The sequence below is a fragment of the Pseudophryne corroboree genome, chromosome 1, assembly GCF_028390025.1.
Source record: "Pseudophryne corroboree isolate aPseCor3 chromosome 1, aPseCor3.hap2, whole genome shotgun sequence".
NCBI classification, from domain to species: Eukaryota; Metazoa; Chordata; class Amphibia; order Anura; family Myobatrachidae; genus Pseudophryne; species Pseudophryne corroboree.
The window spans coordinates 701,047,560-701,065,392 of record NC_086444.1 but is presented as its reverse complement, the minus strand read 5'-3'; the positions used below and the strand labels follow the sequence as shown (position 1 = coordinate 701,065,392).

The 17,833-nt window shown below is 45.4% G+C and overlaps 1 protein-coding gene across 4 annotated transcripts in view; it reads right to left on the bottom strand.

Annotated features, from left to right (window-relative positions):
- The window catches only part of TJP3 (tight junction protein 3), a 222,090-nt gene that overhangs the window by 93,637 nt on the left and 110,620 nt on the right, over nucleotides 1-17,833 (bottom strand). For all 4 annotated transcript variants that reach the window (XM_063914834.1, XM_063914833.1, XM_063914835.1 and 1 more), the window contains exons 3-7: nucleotides 16,201-16,325; nucleotides 12,631-12,733; nucleotides 11,436-12,024; nucleotides 5,542-5,645; nucleotides 5,167-5,335 (exon numbers count right to left, since the gene is read on the bottom strand). In XM_063914834.1, coding sequence (XP_063770904.1) covers nucleotides 5,167-5,335; nucleotides 5,542-5,645; nucleotides 11,436-12,024; nucleotides 12,631-12,733; nucleotides 16,201-16,325 — 1,090 coding nt within the window. The remainder of the gene's footprint in view (nucleotides 1-5,166; nucleotides 5,336-5,541; nucleotides 5,646-11,435; nucleotides 12,025-12,630; nucleotides 12,734-16,200; nucleotides 16,326-17,833) is intronic.

Sequence of the window (17,833 nt, the reverse complement as noted above, 5' to 3'; positions counted from 1 at the left end):
TGCGAAGCCCCAGCGTCATGCTGAGGCTTTTGTAGAAGCCGGGGAGGGCTTCTGTTCCTGGGAAGGAGCTGCCTGTTGCTGTCTCTTCCCTCGTCCTCTGCCTCGTGGCAGATATGAATAGCCCTTTGCTCTCTTATTTTTAAAGGAACGAAAGGGCTGCGGTTGAAAGGTCGGTGCCTTTTTCTGTTGGGGAGTGACTTGAGGTAGAAAGGTGGATTTCCCGGCCGTAGCCGTGGCCACCAAATCCGATAGACCGACCTCAAATAACTCCTCTACGCATCGCCTGTCCACTGTCGTGTCCATAAAGCTCTTCTGGCCGAAATGGACATAGCACTTACCCGTGATGCCAGTGTGCAGATATCTCTCTGTGCATCACGCATATAAAGAAATGCATCCTTTATTTGTTCTAACGACAGTAAAATATTGTCCCTGTCCAGGGTATCAATATTTTCGATCAGGGACTCTGACCAAACTACCCCAGCACTGCACATCCAGGCAGTCGCAATAGCTGGTCGTAGTATAACACCTGCATGTGTGTATAAACCTTTTTGGATATTTTCCATCCTCCTATCTGATGGATCTTTAAGTGCGTCCGTCTCAGGAGAGGGTAACGCCACTTGTTTTGATAAGCGTGTTAGCGCTTTGTCCACCCTAGGAGGTGTTTCCCAGCGCTCCCTAACCTCTGGCGGGAAAGGGTATAAAGCCAATAACTTCTTTGAAATTAGCAGTTTTTTATCGGGGCACCCCACGCTTCATCACACACGTCATTTAATTCTTCTGATTCGGTAAAAACTACTGGTAGTTTTTTCACACCCCACATAATACCCTGTTTAGTGGTACCTGTAGTATCAGCTAAATGTAACATCTCCTTTATTGCCAAAATCATATAACGTGTGGCCCTACTGGAAAATACGGTTGATTCGTCACCTTCACCACCGGAATCAGTGCCTGTGTCTGGGTCTGTGTCGACCGACTGAGGCAAGGGACGTTTTACAGCCCCTGACGGTGTTTGAGGCGCCTGGACAGACACTAATTGAGTGTCCGGCCGCCTCATGTCGGCAAACGACTGCTTAAGCGAGTTGACGCTATCCCGTAATTCCACAAATAAAGGCATCCATTCTGGTGTCGACCCCCTAGGAGGTGACATCCTCATATTTGGCAATTGCTCCGCCTCCACACCAATAACGTCCTCATACATGTCGACACACACGTACCGACACACAGCAGACACACAGGGAATGCTCTATACGAAGACAGGACCCACTAGCCCTTTGGGGAGACAGAGGGAGAGTCTGCCAGCACACACCACAAAGCGCTATATATGACAGGGATAGCCTTATGATTAAGTGCTCCCTTATAGCTGCTTTTATATTAATATATTGCCATTTATTCTGCCCCCCCTCTCTGTTATACCCTGTTTCTGTAGTGCAGTGCAGGGGAGAGACCTGGGAGCCTTCCTGACCAGCGGAGCTGTGACAGAAAATGGCGCCGTGTGCTGAGGAGATAGGCCCCGCCCCTTTTTCGGCGGGCTCGTCTCCCGCTATTTAGTACATTTAGGCAGGGGTAAATATCTCCATATAGCCTCTGGGGCTATATGTGCGGTATTTTTAGCCTTTTTTAAAGGTTTTCATTTGCCTCCCAAGGCGCCCCCCCCCAGCGCCCTGCACCCTCAGTGACTGCCGTGTGAAGTGTGCTGAGATGAAAATGGCGCACAGCTGCAGTGCTGTGCGCTACCTTAAGAAGACTGCAGGAGTCTTCAGCCGCCGATTCTGGACCTCTTCTTGCTTCAGCATCTGTGAGGGGGCCGGCGGCGTGGCTCCGGTGACCATCCAGGCTGTACCTGTGATCGTCCCTCTGGAGCTTCATGTCCAGTAGCCAAGAAGCCAATCCATCCTGCACGCAGGTGAGTTCACTTCTTCTCCCCTCTGTCCCTCGTTGCAGTGATCCTGTTGCCAGCAGGAATCACTGTAAAATAAAAAACCTAAGCTAAACTCTCTAAGCAGCTCTTTATGAGAGCCACCTAGAATTGCACCCTTCTCGGCCGGGCACAAAAATCTAACTGGAGTCTGGAGGAGGGTCATGGGGGGAGGAGCCAGTACACACCACCTGACCTGTAAAAGCTTTACTTTTGTGCCCTGTCTCCTGCGGAGCCGCTATTCCCCATGGTCCTTTCAGGAACCCCAGCATCCACTTAGGACGATAGAGAAACATTGTTTTTAGCCACACTCGTCACCAGTACCCCTATCCCCCCATTTTTTATACTCTCTAACAATACCATACCAGTATTGTATTTTTAGGGGTGGGCTGACACCATTTTAAAAGGTTACGTGGGCTTGTAGCTTTTTTAACAAAAGTTTATAATTCATTCATATAGTTTTACTGAGATTTTAACCTCACAAGTGGCGCTATACTATCTTTTTTGCACATATATATATATATATATATATATATACATACATACATATACACACTGATAAGAAACTGTGTGGTGTGCTACGGGAGGAGGTCCATGGGGGGTGACACCATGAGTTACCACACCGGGTGACATCAACCCTAGTGACGCCTCTGTGTGTATGTGTGTATATATGTGTGCATTGTGTGTGTGAGGTATGTCTGTGTGCGCAAGCATTATAGATGCTACTACTGGGGGGGCTATTACATGTAAGGACGCTACTACTACAGGGGAGGCATTACGTACAGTGACGCTACTACTGGGGGGGGGGGGGGGCATTACATGTAATGTAAGTACGCTACTACTACTGGGGGGCATTACATATAAGGACTACTACTGGGGGAGGGGGCATTACTTATAATGATGCAACTACTTGGGGGCATTACGTATAAGGATGCTACTATTCCTTGGGGGGCATTACGTATAAGGACGATACCATTCCTTGGGGAGGCATTACGTATAACGATGCTACTACTACTGGGAGGGGGGCATTACATATAAGGAAGCTGCTACTACTACTTGGGGGCATTATGTATAAGGACGCTACTACTGCTGGAGGAGCATTACGTATAAGAACGCTACTACTACTAGGGAGGAATTACGTGTAAGGACGCTTCTGCTACTGGGGGTGCACTACGTATAAAGACGCTACTACTACTGGGGGGGCATTACATATAAAGACGCTTCTACTACTGGGGGTGCACTACGTATAAGGACGCTACTACTACTGTGGGTGCATTATGTATAAGGATGCTACTATTACTGGGGTGCATTACATATAAGGACGTTACTACTACGGATGGAACATTACGTATAAGATGAATAAGATTGTGCTGCTGTGTGGCGTAATTTTAAATGGGGGTACTATAGTATGGCCATGCCCCTTATTTGTGAGACCACACCCCTTTTCCCGGCACGCGACAAAAGCACATGCTGACACTTGGTTGAATATGGGAGGGCGCAAATTTATAGTTTGCAGGGGGGCGCCGAAAACCCTAGCACCGGCCCTGAACATCACTTATATGCACCATTAAATTGTATTCATATATCTATATGTAACACGGAGTCTCAGAGTATATTTTCTGGCGAAGAATTACAAACTGGTACAACACAAAATAACATAAAAATAAGCCTTTGCCACTTGATCATTTCTAATTATACAGTACCAGAGCTAACAAAACAATTGTGTAACCTAGATTGATGGCACCCAGAGATTTTTTTTGTAATTCTGTCTGAATTCTTATATTGAGCCACAATAACAAAATACACAGTGATAAATACCATATATATAAACAAAAACTGTTTTAGATTGAGCATCAGCAAAACCAAACCAATCTAAATAGTGCAAATGGTGGACAACTGCTACCTGTGACGTCTCAAGAATGTACAACCATCACTTACTTAGCTTTCATTCCCAGCTTTTCCAAATACCTTTTAATGACCCCAAGACCTCCACCCCTACATCTCTCCTACCAACATGCACCCTTATGTACTTGAAACTACTCACTAAGGGGTCTATTTACTATGCCTTGGATGGAGATAAAGTGGATGGAGATAGTGGACTAGCCAATTAACTCCTAACTGTCATTGTTCAAACCTAGCCTGTAACATGGCAGTTAGGGAGCTGATTGGCTGATACTTTATCTCTGTCCACTTTATCTCCATAGACCCCTTATTCTTCTTTACAAATAAACTGTGCTGGTCTCCACAGCACAGCATCACTTGACTCTTTCCTACAAGTACACATACAGATGGAGCCAGCGTTATCTTTGCTGGCTGAGTCGCAGGTGTGCACTCCCGGCATGACTAGGTGATCCGTCCGCCTAGTCACGTCGGGAGTGCACGAGCCGCTTCCCATTCAGAGCATCTCTGTCCGGGAGCGCGGAGGGTGACGCTCTCCATTAAAGTGAATGGGGAGCGTCTCCGTCCGGGTGCACTCACAGTAACTAGGTGCCCCCAGGTGGGCGCACCTAGTCACACAAAGAGCCTGAATAACGGAGGCTCCATCTTTACCTACACATAAATGTGAAGTGAGATAACACTCCTAAATAAGAATGTTTGCATTTTTATCTTTAACCATAAAAATGACACCCCAAAAAGTGCACCAGGGGCTGAACTACTAGAGGCAATGGAGATGCCTGCCTCCGGGTGCCAAGACCTGAAGGGGCACCTGCATGTACAGCAGCATCAGTGTTTTTCACAATGGGATCCAAGTGTGACCGCAGCTCTTCCAATGGAGATCTGTGATGCACCCACTGCTGCTGGAGTGTTAATCTACTCTGTCCCAGGATTCCTACTAAAACCTGTAAAAGGGGACTGGATAGCTCCTGCCTGGTGCTGCACAGCCTGCACAACAGCAAGCAATGGTGCACCAGCACGGCTGCTAGACTGTGAGATGGGACTGACTGGTGAAGTTACAGATCAACAGTATTGTGATCATCATATGATTTTGCTGATGACTGCACCACTAAGGCATATCTCTGAACAATTTAGTTCCTTTATTTACGTGGCAAGATTTCTGCAATAACAGCCCATACAAGGGTAACTTTATTAAAAATATTATAATCCTTTGCCTTATATACACCCACGGCTACTAGAAATACAAAACTGACTACTCTTTGTTACAGCTCATTACTCATGCATCTCTTTTATGTTTATTCTTCCTCTGACTACATCCTCAATATAATTTGGGGCTACCCATACCAGTCTCTTACCATCGTGAATGGAGCTCCTATCGTCACTGTCACTGTCCCTTACTTGTGGAATGTTGACTAGGAACTGTCGATTGTCTCTCAAAACAATAAGGGTGAGTTTGCCCTTTGACTTCTCAATAAGTCGGCCAGTGTCAACCAAAGACATATTCTCACTTGTCACACCATTTATCTATAAACAATTGGAAATGATTGAATAGTAAATTAGACAATGGACATATAGTAGAAGATTTTTCAATATGAAGGAATTAATACATGAATAAAATAGCACATCATATATTAATTTAAGAGTAAAAATGATGGGAAGGGGGGAGGGGAGGAATAAATAACTAAAAAGTGAAAGTGCATAAAAGGTTAAAGATGGGGAGGTTTATTTACCTTGAGAATAAGGTCACCCTCCTGCAGGGACTTTTCCTGTGCTGCCAGACCAGTCTCTGTAATGTGTTTAATGAAGATTTGACTACCCAGCTTCAAACCATATTCTGTAAATGAATAAGTTAGTAATGAAATATATACCAGTATAAGTGTTTCAAATATAAATGTTACATAAAAAATAAGAATTTACTTACCGATAATTCTATTTCTCGGAGTCCGTAGTGGATGCTGGGGTTCCCGAAAGGACCATGGGGAATAGCGGCTCCGCAGGAGACAGGGCACAAAAAGTAAAGCTTTAGGATCAGGTGGTGTGCACTGGCTCCTCCCCCTATGACCCTCCTCCAAGCCTCAGTTAGGATACTGTGCCCGGACGAGCGTACACAATAAGGAAGGATTTATGAATCCCGGGTAAGACTCATACCAGCCACACCAATCACACTGTACAACCTGTGCTCTGAACCCAGTTAACAGTATGATAACAGCGGAGCCTCTGAAAGATGGCTCACAACAATAATAACCCGATTTTTGTAACTATGTACAAGTATTGCAGATAATCCGCACTTGGGATGGGCGCCCAGCATCCACTACGGACTCCGAGAAATAGAATTATCGGTAAGTAAATTCTTATTTTCTCTATCGTCCTAGTGGATGCTGGGGTTCCTGAAAGGACCATGGGGATTATACCAAAGCTCCCAAACGGGCGGGAGAGTGCGGATGACTCTGCAGCACCGAATGAGAGAACTCCAGGTCCTCCTTAGCCAGGTTATCAAATTTGTAGGATTTTACAAACGTGTTTGCCCCTGACTAAATAGCCGCTCGGCAAAGTTGTAAAGCCGAGACCCCTCGGGCAGCCGCCCAAGATGAGCCCACCTTCCTTGTGGAATGGGCATTTACATATTTTGGCTGTGGCAGGCCTGCCACAGAATGTGCAAGCTGAATTGTATTACACATCCAACTAGCAAAAGTCTGCTTAGAAGCAAGAGCACCCAGTTTGTTGGGTGCATACAGGATAACAGCAAGTCAGTTTTCCTGACTCCAGCCGTCCTGGAACCTATATTTTCAGGGCCCTGACCACATCTAGCAACTTGGAGTCCTCCAAGTCCCTAGTAGGCGCAAGACACCACAATAAGCTGGTTCAGGTGAAACACTGACACCACCTTAGGGAGAGAACTGGGGACGAGTCCGCAGCTCTGCCCTGTCCGAATGGACAAACAGATATGGGCTTTTTTGAGAAAAAAACCACCAATTTGACACTCGCCTGGTCCAGGCCAGGTCCAAGAGCATGTTCACTTTTCATGTGAGATGCTTCAAATCCACAGATTTGACTGGTTTTAAACCAATGTGTTTTGAGGAATCCCAGAACTACGTTGAGATCCCACAGTGCCACTGGAGGCACAAAAGGGGGTTGTATATGCAATACTCCCTTGACAAACTTCTGGACTTCAGGAACTGAAACCAATTCTTTCTGGAAGAAAAATCGACAGGGCCGAAATTTGAACCTTAATGGACCCCAATTTGAGGCCCATAGACACTCCTGTTTGCAGGAAATGCAGGAATCGACCGAGTTGAAATTTCTTCGTGGGGCCTTCCTGGCCTCACACCACGCAACATATTTTCGCCACATGTGGTGATAATGTTGTGCGGTCACCTCCTTTCTGGCTTTGACCAGGGTAGGAATGACCTCTTCCTGAATGCCTTTTCCCTTAGGATCCGGCGTTCCACCGCCATGCCGTCAAACGCAGCTGCGGTAAGTCTTGGAACAGACATGGTACTTGCTGAAACAAGTCCCTTCTTAGCGGCAGAGGCCATAAGTCCTCTGTGAGCATCTCTTGAAGTTCCGGGTACCAAGTCCTTCTTGGCCAATCCGGAGCCATGAGTATAGTTCTTACTCCTCTACGTCTTATAATTCTCAGTACCTTAGGTATGAAAAGCAGAGGATGGAACACATACACCGACTGGTACACCCACGGTGTTACCAGAACGTCCACAGCTATTGCCTGAGGGTCTCTTAACCTGGCGCAATACCTGTCCCGTTTTTTGTTCAGACGGGACGCCATCATGTCCACCTTTGGTAATTCCCAACGGTTTACAATCATGTGGAAAACTTCCCCATGAAGTTCCCACTCTGCCGGGTGGAGGTCGTGCCTACTGAGGAAGTCTGCTTCCCAGTTTCCATTCCCGGAATGAAACACTGCTGACAGTGCTATCACATGATTTTCCGCCCAGCGAAAAGTCCTTGCAGTTTTTGCCACTGCCCTCCTGCTTCTTGTGCCGCCCTGTCTATTTACGTGGGCGACTGCCGTGATGTTTTATCCCACTGGATCAATACCGGCTGACCTTGAAGCAGAGGTCTTGCTAAGCTTAGAGCATTATAAATTTACCCTTAGCTATATTTATGTGGAGAAAAGTCTCCAGACTTGATCACACTCCCTGGAAATTTTTTCCTTGTGTGACTGCTCCCCAGCCTCTCGGGCTGGCCTCCGTGGTCACCAACATCCAAAACTGAATGCCGAATCTGCGGCCCTCTAGAAGATGAGCACTCTGTAACCACCACAGGAGAGACACCCTTGTCCTTGGATATAGGGTTATCCGCTGATGCATCTGAAGATGCGATCCGGACCATTTGTCCAGCAGATCCCACTGAAAAGTTCTTGCATGAAATCTGCCGACTGGAATTGCTTCGAAGGAAGTCACCATTTTTTTACCATGGCCCTTGTGCAATGATGCACTGATTTTAGGAGGTTCCTGACTAGCTCGGATAACTCCCTGGCTTTCTCTTCCGGGAGAAACACCTTTTTCTGGACTGTGTCCAGAATCATCCCTAAGCACAGGAGACTTGTTGTCGGGATCAGCTGCGATTTTGGAATATTTAGAATCCACCCCTGCTGTTGTAACAGTATCCGAGATAGTGCTACTCCGACCTCCAACTGTTCCCTGGACTTTGCCCTTATCAGGAGATCGTCCAAGTAAGGGATAATTAAGACGCCTTTTCTTCGAAGAAGAACCATCATTTCGGCCATTACCTTGGTAAAAACCCGGGGTGCCGTGGACAATCCAAACGGCAGCGTCTGAAACTGATAGTGACAGTTCTGTACCACGAACCTGAGGTACCCTTAGTGATAAGGGCAAATTTGGGACATGGAGGTAAGCATCCCTGATGTCTCGGGACACCATATAGTCCCCTTCTTCCCGGTTCGTTATCACTGCTCTGAGTGACTCCATCTTGATTTGAACCTTTGTAAGTGTTCAAATTTTTTTAGATTTAGAATTAGGTCTCACCTAGCCTTCTGGCTTCAGTACCACAATATAGTGTGGAATAATACCCCTTTTCTTGTTGTAGGAGGGGTAATTTAATTATCACCTGCTGGGAATACAGCTCGTGAATTGTTTCCCATACTGCCTCCTTGTCGGAGGGAGACCTTGGTAAAGCAGACTTCAGGAGCCTGCGCAGGGGAAACGTCTCGACATTCCAATCTGTACCCCTGGGATACTACTTGTAGGATCCAGGGGTCCTGTACGGTCTCAGCGTCATGCTGAGAGCTTGTCAGAAGCGGTGGAACGCTTCAGTTCCTGGGAATGGGCTGCCTGCTGCAGTCTTCTTCCCTTTCCTCTATCCCTGGGCAGATATGACTCTTATAGGGACGAAAGGACTGAAGCTGAAAAGACGGTGTCTTTTTCTGCAGAGATGTGACTTAGGGTAAAAACTGTGGATTTTCCAGCAGTTGCCCTGGCCACCCGGTCCGATGGACCGACCCCAAATAACTCCTCTTCCTTTATACGGCAATACACCTTTGTGCCGTTTGGAATCTGCATCACCTGACCACTGTCGTGTCCATAAACATCTTCTGGCAGATATGGACATCGCACTTACTCTTGATGCCAGAGTGCAAATATCCCTCTGTGCATCTCGCATATATAGAAATGCATCCTTTAAATGCTCTATAGTCAATAAAATACTGTCCCTGTCAAGGGTATCAATATTTTTAGTCAGGGAATCCGACCAAGCCACCCCAGCTCTGCACATCCAGGCTGAGGCGATCGCTGGTCGCAGTATAACACCAGTATGTGTGTATATACTTTTTATGATATTTTCCAGCCTCCTGTCAGCTGGCTCCTTGAGGACGGCCCTATCTATAGACGGTACCGCCACTTGTTCTGATAAGCGTGTGAGCGCCTTATCCACCCTAAGGGGTGTTTCCCAACGCGCCCTAACTTCTGGCGGGAAAGGGTATACCGCCCATATTTTCTATCGGGGGGAACCCACGCATCATCACACACTTCATTTAATTTATCTGATTCAGGAAAAACTACGGTAGTTTTTTCACATCCCACATAATACCCTATTTTGTGGTACTTGTAGTATCAGAAATATGTAACACCTCCTTCATTGCCCTTAACGTGTGGCCCTAATAAGGAATACGTTTGTTTATTCACCGTCGACACTGGATTCAGTGTCCCTGTCTGTGTCTGTGTCGACCGACTAAAGTAAACGGGCGTTTTAAAACCCCTGACGGTGTTTTTGAGACGTCTGGACCGGTACTAATTGTTTGTCGGCCGTCTCATGTCGTCAACCGACCTTGGCGCGTGTTGACATTATCACGTAATTCCCTAAATAAGCAATCCATTCCGGTGTCGACTCCCTAGAGAGTGACATCACCATTACAGGCAATTGCTCCGCCTCCTCACCAACATCGTCCTCGTACATGTCGACACACACGTACCGACACACAGCACACACACAGGGAATGTTCTGATAGAGGACAGGACCTACTAGCCCTTTGGAGAGACAGAGGGAGAGTTTGCCAGCACACACCAAAAACGCTATAATTATATAGGGACAACCTTATATAAGTGTTTTCCCTTATAGCATCTTTTTTATATATTTCTAACGCAAAATTAGTGCCCCCCCTCTCTGTTTTAACCCTGTTTCTGTAGTGCAGTGCAGGGGAGAGCCTGGGAGCCTTCCCTCCAGCCTTTCTGTGAGGGAAAATGGCGCTGTGTGCTGAGGAGATAGGCCCCGCCCCTTTTTCGGCGGCCTCGTCTCCCGCTCTTAACGGATTCTGGCAGGGGTTAAATATCTCCATATAGCCCCCGGAGGCTATATGTGAGGTATTTTTAGCCAAAAATAGGTTTTCATTGCCTCCCAGGGCGCCCCCCTCCCAGCGCCCTGCACCCTCAGTGACTGCCGTGTGAAGTGTGCTGAGAGGAAATGGCGCACAGCTGCAGTGCTGTGCGCTACCTTAAGAAGACTGAGGAGTCTTCATGCCGCCGATTCTGGACCTTCTTCTTGTTTCAGCATCTGCAAGGGGGCCGGCGGCGAGGCTCCGGTGACCATCCAGGCTGTACCTGTGATCGTCCCTCTGGAGCTAATGTCCAGTAGCCAAAGAAGCCAATCCATCCTGCACGCAGGTGAGTTCACTTCTTCTCCCCTAAGTCCCTCGTTGCAGTGATCCTGTTGCCAGCAGGACTCACTGTAAAATAAAAAACCTAAGCTAAACTTTTCTAAGCAGCTCTTTAGGAGAGCCACCTAGATTGCACCCTTCTCGGCCGGGCACAAAAATCTAACTGAGGCTTGGAGGAGGGTCATAGGGGGAGGAGCCAGTGCACACCACCTGATCCTAAAGCTTTACTTTTTGTGCCCTGTCTCCAGCGGAGCCGCTATTCCCCATGGTCCTTTCCGGAACCCCAGCATCCACTAGGACGATAGAGAAAAATAAAATAAAAAAAAACATAAAGAAGACAAATAGGCCATAAATAAGATTGATTTAAACCCAAAATAAATTAATAAAAAAATAAACACAAACACAATAAGGTGAACAAAGTAAAAAACAAACAAACAAAAAACAAAACAAAACACCCACACCTTTTGTGGTACTTTAAGAAATTGTGCTTCATACCTTGGTTTTCCATACGTTTCGTCAGTATAGTTTTAACAGGTTTAGATGGTACATCCTGAGCAGGGAGCCGCTTAAATCCTGATACAAGTTCTAGGCCATTGTGAAATCTTCCCTCCACTTCACTACCAGATCCTCTCCTTGAATACTCTCCTACCTCACTTACAGAGCCCTCCCGCCAACTACCAGTCTCTTTTTTCCTACTTGAGCCTCCTGTCTCACTGCCAGAGCCAGGTCTCTCTTTTCCAGCCCTCCGCCTTGAGTAATTCCCTGATTCACTTCCCACACCCCTTGTCCTGCGAGACCTGGCATGGTAGGAGGATGGTGTGAAAGATCCTCCAGAGCTACGTCCACTGGAAGAGTCCCCTTCATAGCCTCTTGCTGTATTTTCGTGGTGCTCCCTGCTGGAACTCTCACGCATACTTCTCCAGGGTACAGGAGAATCTGGTTCATCACCCAAATCTTTGTCTGGGGAATGTGAGAACACAGGTTCTGAATTGCGTGCTGTTTGAGAGCTGTAAGAGGGTCCTGTTGAAAGTGAAGGCACTGGATTGCTCACAGGAATCTGAATTTTTCTTGGACGTTTCACAGTCTGCAATGGGGAGACAGAGAATGGAAAAAAAAAAGAGACTTAAAAAGTGAATTAATTAAAATACAAGGATTTTTAAATAGAAAAATAAGTACACTGTCTACCTTTCTTTAAGAGCGATATTGTGGTAGAAATTCTCCAAATGAAGACAAATAGATCTACTATTAAAATCGATTACACATTAATATTTTATACTTTCCAAACACAATAATAATACCATACAAAAACTCATATCGTCAATGTTTCCATTGGTATACTTAAAATTAGAACCTTTTTAATTATTATTACAGAATAAGGAAGGCAAATTCAACATATTAAATATTTTGTTAGAATGTTGCCAACAAGGGTGAAGCTGGATAGGACGGTTCAGAAAAACCTTGAATTATAGAAGCAGAATTTACCTATATGTTAAACCAAATATATTTCCTTTATAGGTAACCATTACAGTGGTCTATCATGTATGGTTTTAAAATGTAGCTTATTTTATCATAACATGGGTTACAATGTATTGATATTTCTATGCTTAACCACAACACAAAGAAATCATTGTTTGATCGTCAATAATCAAAGATCCATGTGCCAAATGTACTGGATAAAGAAATAGCTCACCACATTGGCACTCTTGGCACAGGCTTTTAACGAGTGGATAGCAAAGGATGAGGCCACATTCTCCATTGAAACACCATTCACCATTACAATGCGGTCACGGGTCCTGCAAATGCCACAAAACAACATCTAAATGCAAAACAATAAAACAAAATAAAAAACTACCACAAATCTCAATGTAAAAATGTGTGCCACAATTGCATATAAGAATAGGAAGCATTAGGAGTTTTGTAGGGTAAAGTCCTGCTTACAAATGTGTCCTCACTCTGGTCTGCTTAGTCAGATGGTTTCTTTATTCCGTCACAGTTGTATGTTAACACAACATTTGAAAACACTCTTTACGGCTTCCTGACACTAGCTGAACACACCAACTCTAGCTATTCAGCTAAGCCCCACCCACTGGATCCCACAGTCTTTTATCCCCTCCACACATCCCAAAAGAATCGCACCCACGTAGTGCATCTGTGTGTAAAACCCTTCCTGCAGGTAACAGCAGGATCCTTAACCCTGTTTGCCCCTTTTCTTATGGAACAAGTCTTATTCTGGACATCAGAAAGCGGTTGTCTACCAAAACAGAAGATCAATGGGACGGAACCCTGTTGATGCTTGGGGAACCTCCTGTACTGCAAACATGAGGTAAGGCAACAGGGTATCCCACTCTTGCTTAAGGATCCTAGTAAACACTTTACCAATCCATCAGTTTGTGGGTGACAGACAGAGGTCTGTAGTCTCTGTACCCATAGCAGTTTACACAACTCCTTCATTAAGCCTCGGGCTGACTTCTCTAAGGGACCCACTAGGTCCATGGCAATCCATTTGAACAGAACCGGAATTATAAGAGGAGGTACCAGCAGAGTTCAGTAATCTAGTTTAGGTGCAGGCCTGGCAGTATCTCTTCATCGTCATGCAGATTCCCAGCCAGTAAAACCTTTGGAGCACAAACTTTAGAGTTTTCTCCTGTCTCAAATGCCTCCCATAAGATGTGTATGGGCCACTGCCAATACCAAAGGGAAGTGTACATGTGGCCCCAAAAGCTGATTAACTATATTCTCCTGTACCACCGCTACCCTATATAGTAGGTCCTCTTCTATTAGAAAGAATGGTTCTCTCACAGCCTTCCCACACTCCATTCACTTTCACCACTTATCATTAACCTGGTCTTGAACAAAAATCCTGGAGCGATACAGTCCTGAATACTGGGGACCAATCTTCTCCACCAGCTGGCAAGGTTTCTTGTTTCCTTCTATCTTTCTCTGGCCAGAATTCCCCCCCCCCCCCCCCCCCCCATCTTCTGGAACACAACGCTGGTCTAGTTACAGCTAAAGCCTGGTACCCAGGCTGCAGATGTTGCTGCTTCTTGATCTTTTCCTCCAGTTCCATGGTAGGAGCAACAAGATCAAGTAGGGTCGGTGACTCAGTTTCTGGCATATCCGGACTGATCCGGTCAATTATAATATCCCTGAAATAGGGGAAAGTCTCCACCAGAATAAGGAAGTATAGCAGCCTTAATGGTATTGCTGCAACCACTTGCACTGTCTGTCCGCTCACAGTAATAGGTAAACAGACATGTTATATCCCTTGGTGGCCTGTAGATTAATGAGAATTTAACTAATGGTAGCTGACTCATTATAGGCTATCTGTAACTAAGGTGCTGATTATCAAGGAGACTTCACTGCCTGAATTCACCAACACAGAGTGTTATTGCAGCAGGACGGTCACCCGAAACAGTAATAGGCTACACATGGACAAGGACATGGTAAAACAAACCGGAAACGTGGGGCCTAGTCATACCACCAACAATCCATCAGTTTTAGACAAGTACTCTGGCATGCCGCAGTTCACCACACTCAAAGCAACCCCCTGTTGTCACCTTGCAGTCTGTTTCAACATCTAGTGCTGGTTTAGGCCTGAGGTTCAGTCTGACTATTTTCACGGATATTGAAGGGATATTCTCCAGAGCATAATACCAGTCAGTTTCTGTCGCAAGCTCTTCAAATGACTGGCGATCGGCCCGTAGAACCCATATTTGCTGTTCCCAGTTTAGGGTTCACATGTAATGGTCGATTGCCAGGATTTACAAGATTCTGACTGGCAGATTCTAGTAAGGCTTTAACCAGCTCTTTGTTAACTTTGCCAGATTGGCTAGCCAGGCATGCATTATGGACCCTGGCCTAAATCGCCAGTCATAAATCATTGGTGCCTTCCCAAGCCCTGTTACCCATATCTACACCAGAACAGTGATCTTTAGTTGCTGATAACTTGCTGTCTGGTCTTCTGGGATATCCACACAGGCCTGCTTTGCTTCGTCTGTCAAATAAGGAGACAATTTTGTCACTGTTGGCCATTTAAGCCGATTTGCCATCCTTTTAAATGACAACAGAACTGCCTTAATGTTGTCCAAGGGTGTCATCTTTTGCAAGATGGCACCATGCTCTCCCTGATTGAGCCTTGCCTGCAACGGACTGTTACTCTCCACCTGGGTCTTGACAATGGCTAGCTTTGGCCCTGCTGGGCCTGCTGCATGGTGGCCATATTAGTCAAAGCCCAGATTACTTTCACCATCTTGCTAGCTGAGCCGATGGAATAGCAAAATTGGTCCTCCTTTATCATATGCTGACAAGTGTATTTTCTGACTTTGGAAGAGTCCTAGCTGCCAGCAGTTGCTGAGCATTACCTACTGAGTAGGCACAACAAAACAACAAACCAAAAAAACAAAAACAAATAAAACCTCCTTAACTGGGTTTACACAGACTAATCACACAGAACCAACTTCTCATTGACTGTCCTGTGCACAGGTAACTGCACCACACCCAGGTTTAACAAACAGGAGAAAGAGGAGAGAAAGAAACACTCACAAATAAACCGATTAACCCCCACTCACTCAACAACAGGCCAGCATCAGGTTTCTGTGGTGCGGAACGCGGTTGTCAGATGGATCCCGCGAATGACACCACTTTGTAAAGTTCTGCTTACAAATGACTCCTCAATCCAATCAGCTTTAGTCGCAGTTGCATGATGACACTCCATGGCTTTCTGACACTAGCTGAACCCACCAGTCCTAGCTATCATCCGGCTGCTATTCAGCTGAAGCCCCGCCCACTGGATCCCACATTCCTTTTATGCTCTTTACACGTCCCAAACCAATCACACCAATGTAAAGCAGACAGGGCTGGACTGCCCATCTGGCATATGCCAGAAGGGGCGATGGTCTGGTGAGCCGGTCCGGTCACACAGAAAGATGTGAAGGCCATGTGCAGCTTCAGGCTCTCTGTTTAGCCCTCAAACCCTCCCCCCTGAAGTGTTTTAAAGAAAGATGTGTGCATGCCATGAGTGCACACACCCCTGACTTGCGGAACGCCCCTGTGAACAGTATTCACACCCCCATTCATGTGCGAACTTACTAAAAAATGGCAGGCCTGAGAAGTGGCCCCAGTCTGTCCCTGAGTACAGCTGTGTGTAAAGCCCTTCCTGCAGATGACAGTGGGATCCTCAACCCTGTCTGCCCCTTTTCTTATGGTACAAGATATGTTCTGGATATCAAAGTAACCCCTTTGCCACATTAGCTTTACTTACTGTAATCTACCATCAGCAGGCCCTCCACGGACAACATCCGATACAATGACAGAGTGGTCTCCATCGGTTCCAGAGGGACGATCTCTGCCTCCAGAGACAGCAATACCGAACCCTTTGCGAGGGTCCTGCGACAGATAAATTGTTAACGTGTCATTTTCTTTGTAAAAATTGTAACTGATTTTTTCTTAAATAATTATGTTGTCAATAGTATATTATATTTGTTTAAGTGCTTAATAACTGTTGTCTCCTGAAGTTTTTTTGTGTATATATATATATATATATATATATATATATATATATCATTTCAAAGGTGCGGCACTCATGCTGGTCTCATAAAGAAACGGACATCCGTCCAAAATTCTTCTTCAACGTTTCAATTTATTTATCAAATTGTCATCAGGAAATAGTACAAATACACAAAAATACCTTTATATATACATACCATGCAGGGATCAGGAACCAGTCAGGCGGGAAAATCACCCACGCCGCCGGTGTGCGAGTCACTCTGACGTCATTAACAATGGACCACCCAAAGGTCTCTTGTGACGTCAGTGTAAATGTGATTACTATAGCAACCATAAACAGTGTTCATACATAAATTTCATTTATAACAATTAAAAAACCACTACACAGACCACATATAACAATAAAAATATATACAATATACTGAAACTACACTTATATTCGGATGAAAGCAAAGTCATTTACGGAAAATGGCAAGTTAGCAGTTTAAAACAAAAAACACAGTTCATCATCAGAAGCAAGATGAATTGAACGAAACATTTGTATTCAACAATCTGTTACAATTGTCTCTACCCCTCTGTTACATTAAACATGTGACCTTAGATACTGAAAAAAGCTGATTACTAAATAATACAATAAATGATGCTTGCAATTGAAATTGAACCACCGCAATCCAATTGTGTCTAACATACACCCAAATAGAATTAACCCTTAGCAGTATTATTGTTTATCAGCCATATATCCAGTTAAGCCAGCTCATTACTAAACAAATATAGGTCATATGCCCTAGATTTTTACCGTAAACTTGAGTATGTAATGCATTCGTTTAACCCTTTGGGAGACATGACATTTAGGCGGTGTATCCATCTCGCCTCTAGACGCAACAGCTTTAATGATCTATTACCTCCCCGTACACAAGGTAAAACCATATTAATCATTCGATATCTCAAGCTTGTCAATGAATGGTGCTTTTCAGCAAAGTGACGCGCTACTGGCTGTTCACTAGTCCCAGAGGCAATTGCTGCCCGGATTGCTGTTCTGTGGTTCCCCATTCGTTCCTTGAATTTAGATTCTGTCTTGCCTATGTAGCTAAGCAGAGCCGGCCCTAACCAATATGATGCCCTAGGCAAGATTTTGGCTGGTGCCCCTGCTGGTTCTGCCTCTGACCTTGTACTCCCTATATTTTAAATAGGAACAGTTTGCACATTTGGCGCACAGCCCAAAAAGGGGTGTGTTTTTGCTGGCAAGGGGCATGGCCACACAATAACCCTAATTCCAATTACGCCACACAGTACTGCAACTTTATTCACATATGATCATGCGATAGTGTCCATAACTCATATTACATCTCACAGTAGTATCACTTTACCTTATAAACGTTACTCCTCAC